The sequence below is a fragment of the Bacillus rossius genome, chromosome 6 (genome assembly GCF_032445375.1).
Source record: "Bacillus rossius redtenbacheri isolate Brsri chromosome 6, Brsri_v3, whole genome shotgun sequence".
NCBI classification, from domain to species: Eukaryota; Metazoa; Arthropoda; class Insecta; order Phasmatodea; family Bacillidae; genus Bacillus; species Bacillus rossius.
Window position 1 is genome coordinate 47,006,957 of NC_086334.1, and position 10,785 is coordinate 47,017,741.

General features: G+C 34.3%; 1 protein-coding gene across 1 annotated transcript; it reads right to left on the reverse strand.

The window, feature by feature from the left end:
* Window positions 1-582: 582 nt before the first annotated feature.
* Window positions 583-10,467, reverse strand: LOC134533436 (tigger transposable element-derived protein 4-like). The gene is made up of 2 exons (XM_063370959.1): window positions 9,446-10,467; window positions 583-586 (listed from the first exon to the last, which is right to left on the reverse strand). Exons 1-2 carry the CDS (start codon window positions 10,465-10,467, stop codon window positions 583-585), a joined length of 1,026 nt encoding a protein of 341 aa, XP_063227029.1.
* Window positions 10,468-10,785: the final 318 nt, after the last annotated feature.

Here is a 10,785-nt window from a genome sequence, read left to right on the forward strand (position 1 = left end):
AATCAAGAAAGGAATTGTGCTTAATTTACAGCTATAGTCCTAAAATAAAAATTAGTGAAAAAAAAAATAAAAATTATTATGGCATGTAATTAATCGTTCAATGAGTTTAAAATTGTGAAGATGTAAAGCAAGCTCAAATTTCAAAAGGTCAATGTGCAATACGCCTGGCTGCTGTCTACATATCTGACAACACAATTTTAAGAGAGTTAATTTACCAACCATGAACCTATTTTTAAAAAACTCCCCTCTTAAGATTTCTCTCAAAATTTTGAAAAAAAGATATTAAAATGACTAATGCACCATTAAATATATACGTAATACTTTGTATCACCACTTGACAATGCCAAGATACGCTGGCTGGTGACTGATAAAGAACTCTTTACTTATAATTTTGGAAGATTTCCTGTTGACAAATTGTTTAAGTATGCAACACCTAGTAGCCTCCACTCATGTTAATATCAACAAGTGAGTATTGCTGTCTTTTAAACTCTATGTGCATTGGAGATACTCAGTTGTGACCTTGCTTTGAGAGGCAATGAATCGCGGGAGTGACTGCCGGAAGTTAAATCAAAAACGTTCCGATCAGCTATGGAATGCACAAAAAGCAGAAACAGATTGCTTGCATGAAATACTGCAAGCATCACAGCTTATGGTGCATGTTTTAAACCTGTAGCCAGTATCAAAAATTTACTTTTATCTGTAACAATTTTTACTAATTTTATTGTTTCCAGGAAATATTTACAACCAGGAGTAAAAAAAAAAAGTTAGAAATGCTGAACATTACCAATCCATGTTTATATCTCTGTTAATAACTTGTATGAAATATTTGTAATACTGGACACAATTGTGTAGGAGATATGTGTATCTGTAATATTCCATGTAAGTACGTGGTTTACGGTAGTGTCTACATGATGAGGTTTTTCTCTCTCCCCCCCTCCCTCTTTCAGGCAGTGCCTTCCTGGTGCATGATGGTTGGCAGTGGTCACATGATTGCACTGACTATTTTTCCTGTGTTTGTTTTTTGTCGTGCCCACCACCTAAGTCCCTAGTGACTGTTGTTGGGCATGTAACCAATTTTATATATATATATATATATATATATATATATATATACATACACATATGTATATATATATATCATTATATAAATGTCAAAACATATGCCAAATCTACTGAAGCATTGTCAGCACACACAGCACTTGCCTTCATCCCACAAAATGTCTTTTGGCATTACTTTTACAAAACTCTGAGCAGATTATAAATGGCACATTAACACTCTGTTTGGCTGTGACATTAAGCAGTTAAGCAAACTATTAATCAGTTTGATTGAATATTTATGGTTACTTATGTAATACAATGTCTCATACTTAAAAAAAAAAAATGTCATCACAGGATAATAAAATAAATATGTAGGTCTAAACACAAATACAATGCATGTGGAATCAACAAAATGCATTTACCCAACATGAACATGCCTTAATAGTTTAAGTGAGGTTTCTCCTACAAGCTCACTCAAGAACAAGTTAAATTTTACCATCCAGACAGGTAAAAGATGCAGTTATGACATAGGTTCCGCTGCACAGATGGCCATGCCTTTATGTACACTCTGTTCAAGATTAAAGAATCCCTTTTTTGATAGGCGCTTAAGCAAACATTCAAATCTGAAAATTGTGACTTGATAAACAAAACAAATAGGAATTCATGTAGTGCCAGAACAGCTAATCAGTGTATCAATAATTATTTTGATAATTTTATAAGAATATATAGCTTAATCTGGCTGTTAGCTGAAGTACATGTCAAAGAGTTAACACCTTATCTTGAATAAAGTGTAACACCGAGATATTTCTCTGCATTTAAGTAACACATTGAGTTACAGAGCTGGGATGAAATTAACACCCTAGTCTAACCTCACTATGTTTTCTCTGTTTCACTACATGAACCATGTTTGTAATCATTAATAAAATTTGTTAGACTGTCAAGAGAATGGAAAAAAGGAGGGGAGGGGGAGGGGGAGGGGTAGGGGGAGCAAAACACTACGGCCTGGGTTCCAGGAGACCCCAGTTGAGTTTTCAGGATGTTTTTTTATTTGGGTTTACCCTGATAGGACGAAAATTACAAGCATACTGTTCACAGACTTCATAGGCAATCTAAAAGTAATGTAATACATGCAGAACACACTTACGGTTATGGCTTCAGCAAAGTTTAATCTTTATATACATATTTTTAAACTGTGTGGTTTGAAAAGTTGCACATTAAGAAACCCGACATAATTATTTTCCCCGGGACCTTAGTTTCTCTGAAAATAGGAAGCAAAAAAATACGGTATAATGTAGACCCCGAGTTCACTAGTGACAGACAAGGGATGAAATGACGTAGTGGGGAAGCCACATAGTGAATAGTGATGGAAATGAGGATCCACCTTGAGAAAATGCACCTCTTGCTGCAACATCCGCAAAGTTTCCAGTAAAATCTGGGTTCGACCACGCAGAGTATTCTAACCAGGATCGCAGTGTAGGGATGACATTGATATGACCTATCAGCCACCATGGCCTCCATGCACAAGACTAGAAAATCGGTAATTAACTTCCGTGAAAAAAAAATTATTCAAACCAAAAAGCCAGTAGCATGCCAATCAGCATTAGAATAATTTTCTTTTTAAATCAATCCATCAATGTATGACCAAACCACCGGTCCAACTCAATACCGAGAACTAACACGGCAATGACCAAGTTTGAAATCAATAGTTTAAGAGGGTTGCCTGGCAGGTAGCACGAGCTTTAAAAGCACGGCACTGGCACACGCACACACATTCTTCTGCTTTAGGAACCGTTCATGCCCGTAACATGCCTCTATGAGACTACCTAACTGGCGACCCTACAATTTTAATACCTACCTAAATTACTTTAAAACCGAGTACAAAATGTTTTATACCTTAAAATCTAGTTTCAGCTTCTTTTGCTGTCCAAATAAAACATGTTAAAATGAAACCATAAAAATAAAACTACAATAGAAAAATATTAAGGGCTCCGCCTACCTGGGCAAACACAAGGTGTGCAAAGCTTCAGAAGAACCTACGCTTTTGAAAATTGCTTAAGATATTGGAGTGGTGCATTTTTACGAAAAAGCATTTAATAATACGTTGAGGGTGGATGAGTAGTTGTGATTCCTTATTTTGTTTTCCAACTGTACCTTTAAAAGAGTGAAAATACATTAAAACACGTTTTCATAATAGTTTTTAGAAATGAAAGGCATAGTAGAGGTTCTTGAAAGCATTCAAGGTACTTGCCTTAAACCTTTACATTCATTTCTACGCGTCTAATGCTAAAAGTTACCGTTCACATCTCATGGCTGGCCTATAGACGAGAAGTATGTGGGCCAGTTCAGCACCTTGCGCTTATAGGATATACTGTAATAGCATCAAACTTATCATCCCGCCTCACTAACACAGATACAACACTGACTAGACGGGCCCCTTAAATGCTATAATGCTATTCAGACACTTTTGATAATTTTGAGTGGTTTGCAAGTAGTTGGTTAAAAATCTGAACTCTACATGCCTTTTCACTGCCCAACCAGACAGCCTCTTCCTTTGTCCTGCATAACCCCCACCACTGATTAATGATACATTTCATTAAAGGAAAAAAAAAAATTGTGTTCGACAAGGCCAAAGTTATGTAACGGCTCCTCGGTTATGAAAAATAATCTAATAAAGGCTTGAAAAATAATCTAATAAAATAAGGAAAATACCAAAACTAAAAACCAAACAAACCTGGAATAAAAACGACTAAATAAACTGAAGCATTATTAAATTGAAGACACTATACAATAGCTACAAGAACTGTGACAGTCACAATAATGTAATATGTAATTTAGAAACATTAACTGTTATTACATTAGAATTATCACTATTACTCAATGTTAGCACTCAAACATCATTATTATTAAAAAATATATAAAATCATAAAACAAATAATTAACTAAAACTGCATATAATTTGGAAGTCACTCCAAAAAATGCACAAATTGCATACTTACAATATTTTAAAACTACTTAACTTTGTATAAAAGTGCTTGAAAAAATTTTAAAAAAATTATCACAGTAAAATTCTGTGTACCTAGGTGTACAAAATACAGTGTCACAATAAGTGTACGTTACCGTACTTGAAGTTAGGAATCAAAATTGACTTTAAACACACAAAAAAGTAGGCAAATCTTTTATCAGTTAACTGACAAAAGTTTAAATAGAAAATGCATTATTAATGTTTAGTAAGAAATCAAATTTACTGTAAAAGCAATTTTTTACAATTAAATTGAAAATTATTTCTAGGTTAAAATCCCTGTTAACTATTGTAAACTGCAAACAAAATGCTTTATTATTTAAGTTGAAATTAACTATCAATGTATCATTAGAAAAGTTTAGCTGAAAATGCCTAAAATTAAATACAATACGAAATGGAATATGAAAAATATGTCAACATTACTGACATGAAAACTGGCAAAGAGTGTCACGATTAGAAAAAAATTTAATGTTTATAAAATATGTAGGCTTAAAAATTACAACTGGGTTGCTGAATATAAAATCAGCCTATGAAAATAAAACTTTATTTGGTTAAAAACAACTACATAACTTAATGCTAGCTTGGAATATAGGAGGAACTCATCTACACAAAAACAAATTAATTAAAAATCTTTAATTAAATACTAGAATAATAACACCCCACCCTGTGATCACAAAAATTTATATAAAAAAAAGTTATACACATTGATTGGTGATTCAATATTTAAGAAAGTGAATTACAACACAAAAGTTTACCCTGAAGATAGATAAATTGAATGGGAATAATAGTACGTATCTTTGATGGAATTAAAACATCCTACATGAATTAAAATTAAACTAGACCATAGCAAATATCATTGAAATTAAATTGACATTCACGTCACAATTATGTTTAAGTATAAAATACTTTAATTAATGAATATAAATCAGAAGACTCTATATCAAAACAACAAAAAAGTGAGTAAAAATAATAAAATTACCTTACTTACAAATGAGAGAAAAAAAAACCATGTAAATTTTAATTACTCCCCAAAAATATTAACATGTTGAAGGGGGGGGGGGGGGGGGAAACCACCTATACTTAAAGAATGTTGAAATACATAGCTTAACATGAGTTAAATAAAACAAAACTCCGTTTATATGGACGTTTTTGTTTACGAACACCTGGATAAACTTCTATGCAACAAGCAAGCTAAGTAGTGGGGAGAAAAAGGTGGCATCACTGCGCTGGCAAGATGGAATTGCACGAGGAATGTTGGGAGATAAAAATGTAAATAAAAGCTAACTGAATTACTTAACTTCCTGCAAACAAAGCATGTGTGACAGAATACGAAAGGATAATGACATAAAAGAAACTAACACATACAAAAGAAACTGAACACATATTCGGACCAGAGGGGGAGAGAAATAAAATTTCACTAGTAGTAGTCCGCGGAAGGCTAAACGTGGGCAGGCCAGGACACTGCCGAGTTGCGAAAAGGATTTAGGCTGGGGCACGGGGAAAGATTTGTGCGCAAGCAAAGCACCGCACTGGAAGGAAGGTGGGGAGAGCGTGTTAATGGCGTGATGCGCTTTTGCATGGAATACAGGAAATGCTGTGAACAGCACTAAAAACACAAATCAAGAACACTGCCACTTGGCGACAGGATGCTGAAGATGCCGAGCCGAAAGGCTTAAGAAAACGATATAAATATTTTAAAATTAAAATAATAATCATAAATTACCTAAAAGTGGCACAGTTCCTAACAAGGCTTCATATAATTTATTCAAGCATTTCATAAAAACAATCCGTTATTACACAACATTTAGATTAGTAATAAAATCTGACATTACGCAACCACACATTGCATAAGCATTTAGAAAAGCCAGTATTCATGTTAGGTAAAGTACACTTTGGATTAATTCTTGCTTATTAGTTTTTTAATGCTTTTCATAAACAGTAACTGGTACCGTGCCACATTAACAGAGGCAGTGTTCTGTGAGTATGACCCTGTTCAGACAATTATTATCAAAGAATGTTCACAAGATGCAGTATAATGTAGGATTGTAATTTTTTGTAATTATTTTATACATTATATGGTTTCCATTATTTTTTATACGTTAAGTTCCTCTGTAATGGTGTTCTATAGTTCATGCCTTTTAAATTAAAACAAAAATACTTATGCTCATTTGACTTAAAAAAAATTGGAAGTGCAATATGCTAGCAAATATTAAAATGCAGATTTAATTCACAGTAATTCAAAATTCAACTGAATTAATTGGGTTGGCTTATATTTTGAAGTTATCTACGATGTATCTCTTCCCTGCATCACAGAGACACTGCAATTCCATGAAGCAAACTGGTTATGAAAACTAGTGTAGATAATGATAACCAGAAAATCACTACATGGGTTATATTTACTTTTAAGGTCATGTAAGTAATTGTAGCTCTGCTGTGGTTCATACTCGCGCTACAGCAAAATTCAAGAGAGTGAGGCTTGTTTTTCATTTTACTAGCCAACAATAAACATTTCGTCCGCGAGACAAAAAAAAATCTGTGGCAAAAATGTGGATATGTTGAGTTTGTGCATCAATTGAAGTGTTTATTAGTCTTAAGTAACAAACATACTTTAAAATTATTTAATTATTAATGCACATATGTCCCAAAAAAAAACAAAACAACTAAAGTACGGTGAAACAGGTCAATGAAAGTCTTAAAGACAGGAACGTTTCTTTCTAAATTTAAAACTATACACAATTAGTAGCAATTGTGACATTTTATAAAGAATTTTTTTTAAAAATTATTGATAATTTAAAATAATTTGGCTGGAAAAATAGCTAAAATAGCAGTAATGTTAGAAATTAGGGAGAAAAAAAAACCCACCAACATTTGAAGTGTAAATCAGAAAATAAATTAATGGCATCTGTAGCAAGATGCTAAATTTTCCAGCTCTACTCTATAGTATGGTTTCAAATTTACTGTGTTAAATTAAGTTTTTTTATACTATATAAAAACACAAAATAATTTATAACTGGCCTAATGGTGAGTTTTGTTTCTGTATGAATAAATAAATAAAACATAAAATAAATACTGGGTTCCATTTTGGTCAGATTTAAGCTCTAAATGATGTACTAGGTATGACTTTTTAAAATTTATTATCTGTCTGCACACTTTCATAACATCTCTGAAACATGCAAGCAAACAACACTACTTTATGTGTACTTTCCGATGACTAAATCTTACTCTGCGCATTTAATTAAAAATTTCTGCTCTTATACCGTTTATCTGAAAACAACTGTGATGCATTTGAAAAATAAACTGTCCATTTTCAAAGCCACCAAATAATACTTGGTAAATCTGAAAGTCTTAAGACATGTTTTCATGTTCCATAAATGCTGACATTCTACATAAAGCATCAATTTTTAAAAATTTAAAAATATACTAACTGCAAAACCTCCATTTAGTAATGTTTAAATACTGGAGAGTGTGAACAATAACATAAATAATATATAGTATGTAATACCATGAGACATCTATTTTATACTCCTTGAAAATAATATCTAGTTGGAGTATTTCCACTTATCTCAAATAAAAATTAATTGTTACAGTAAATGAGATTGTTTTGTTGTAGCTTTATAATACATCCAAAATAAGAGTCAATACAAAATAATATAAATTATTATAGTCATACATTAGCTTTTACTTTAAAAACATTCATAATGTGAACACTTTGGGCTCAGCAGAAATATTTTGGTGCAATTCAACCCACAAATGAGTGCACATTTTCTACATCAAGCTCATTCCTCATAAATTATTACATAAAAAAAGTTTTTTCCATAAAGAACTAGGGTAGTCAACTATTCACCAGAAATAAAATGGACGAAGAATACAACAGTAAAAAAAAAAGATAAAGCTAGCAGTCAGAAAATTGTACTTTAAACTGTGTCATGCCAAAATTTATATAAATAACTCAAAATGGAAATTATAGCAAAAAATTTCAAACATGAAAATGGTGAGGTCCAATCTCCAAGCACATGATACACTTACTATCACTTTACTTTAATTTCCTTCAAGTCATCTTTATTATGGGCATAAACATTTTCAACTAAAATGCTATTTAAAGGACTACAATTTTCGAATACAACCATCAGAAAGTTTATAATATATTTCATTAGAACTAGAAGAAAATTCTCAATTTTGGCCTTAAACTACACCCTGATCCCAAAACAATTATATTTATTACATACATGTATTAACTGTTTTCAAACAGCACCTGCCGTTGGCTCAATTACACAAAACAAATCTGCGGTATTAAGTAAAAAAGAGTACTACATATGAATAGTATGTAGTGTTATGGTACCTAAAGGGCGGGAAAAATGATTGACAATTCAATCATGTAAACCCAATTTACTTTCGAATCATGCAGTTTTTAATGAACAATATTTTACAGGTATAACTATTAATAAACACCTTAATTCTTTGTTTGTGTTGGTCCAAACCTTTATTAACAGGAGAAGAAATGTTTAAATGTTTATAGAATTATGGTCTACACACTTCAGCCATTCCAAATTGAATTCATAGGTCAGAAAATTATCCCGAAAAACAATTGCAATGGTATAACTGAAATTAAGAGAACACTGCAATGCATTAAATATATGAAATAGACTTTCTTGGAATTTCTGGGAAAGCTATCATTTCAATATTTTTATATAGTATGTGATGTTGAGCTTGTAAGATGCCATTTTCCACAGCACTACAAAAACACAACAAAACTCATAAAATTTCCAATGCATTTTTAAGTAGTAAGGCGAGAATGACAAGAGAATTAGAGAGAGAAAGAGAGACTGAATGACAAATATATATTAATTTTTAGAATAACAAAATAAAATTAAGAGAGAAGTTGTAATAAAATATAGCTTGTAAAGAAAGCATATTACAAAACACAAATGATGAACTGATTTATAATCAAGTCAATTAACAAACACAATTATATACATATTCTCACAATATAAACTAAAAATAAAATAACATTACAAAAACTAACACAAATATGTTGTTCTGAATTTCATCTGACATTAAAAAAATATTTCAACACAAGCTAATACACAAGTTCATAAAATGCTTACAAAGCATATAATTGCCTAAAGTCTAGAACACCAAATTATAATGTTAAGATTACAAAATTCTCACACACTTTCTTTCACTAATTGTGTACTTAAAATCATTTTCTCCAAAGAAGTTTCCATGGTTATAACGTCAGGCAACTTTGAACATGCAGACTGTTGTTCAAAAAACTTGGAAACCTGTCTAAGTGCACATAAAGCCTCGGTGACTGACACAGCTTCATTAACATAACTTTCCTCTGTCCCTTTGCCAAAGTCAATGCTATAATCGGAACTACTTTCTGACCCTTCAGCTGCCGGTTCTTCAATCTTCATATCTTTCTCCTCGGGTTCTTCCGAAGTCTGCAGCTCGCTGTCTGCTTCCACGTACCAATCAATGGTTTCTTTCCATGCATCAAACTGGGTGAAACTGTGGTTACTCAGCCACAGAGACAGAGGTATATCATCCTCGAACTCTTCGAAGACACTCCCTTCACTGCCCGACTTCATCAAACCAGTCTGTAGAAAGCAGTTCTTGATCATCTCCACAGGTACACGAAGCCATGCTTTATAAAGCATCCGCAAAGCATCGATCAACGTGATTGAGGTTGCAGCGTTCTTCTCGAAGCAATCGATCAGCTGCAGGATCAGCAATCTCCTGTACTGGGTCTTGAAGCTGCGGAAGATGCCGCGTCCCATCGGCTGCCTCACGGACGCCACGTGATACGGCAAGTAGACGAGCCTGATGTTCTTCAGGTTGGACACGCGTGGGTGGGCGGAGCAGTCGCCGACCAAAAGGAGGATGCGGCGATTTTTCAGCTGCAGCTCGGAGTCCCAATCGCGGAGCTCCGACTCGAATATCTCATTGGTCATCCAAGACTTGTTGTTGGAAGCATATTTCAGCGGCCAGCCCTCGATGCTGGCGAGCAACTGTGGATCAGAGCACTTTCCCACGACCAGCAGATGCCGTTTCTCGGAGCCGGTCAAGTTCGTGCCGAGCACAACGGTGACTCTCTCACCCGCCAGCTTGCCGCCGAAGCAATGCTCTCCCAGGCATGTCATCGTTTTCTCCGGAGTGAGCCTGAAAAACAACCCCGTTTCGTCCACGTGGAAAATGTCCTGGTCCAAGTAGTCCTTGCGCGTGGCAAGCCACATCGTGCTCAGCCAATCTGGATTGTGTGTGAAACTGGTGACAGGTACGAAGGTCTGACCGGTGGCATCCGATATGATGATGCTGTGCTTGACCGCGAATTTCTGCAGCCAGCTGTCCGTGGGTCTCGCCTGTACGGGCTGCTGGACCTGTACAGGAAACTGCGAGCTTTCCTGCATTTTGGGCTGAAGCACTGGCATTGGTCCAGTGATGTACAGACCTGGTTTCTTTGGGAGTATTAAGCCATTCGTGTGTGATGCGACCATTGACTTACAAGCAGAATATCGAAGTCTTTTGGACTTTACCTGATCATTTTCAAACGCAGATATAATTTTGCTACGGTTTTTCCACATGCGACTAACTGTCGACTGCTGGATGTTCAACTCTCTAGCAAGCTTCGACTGAGATTTACCATTCTCCAAGTCACGGATTATTAAAATTTTGTCACCGATGGTGAAAACTTTTCTCTTTCGAGATAAATGTATTTGCCCTCCACC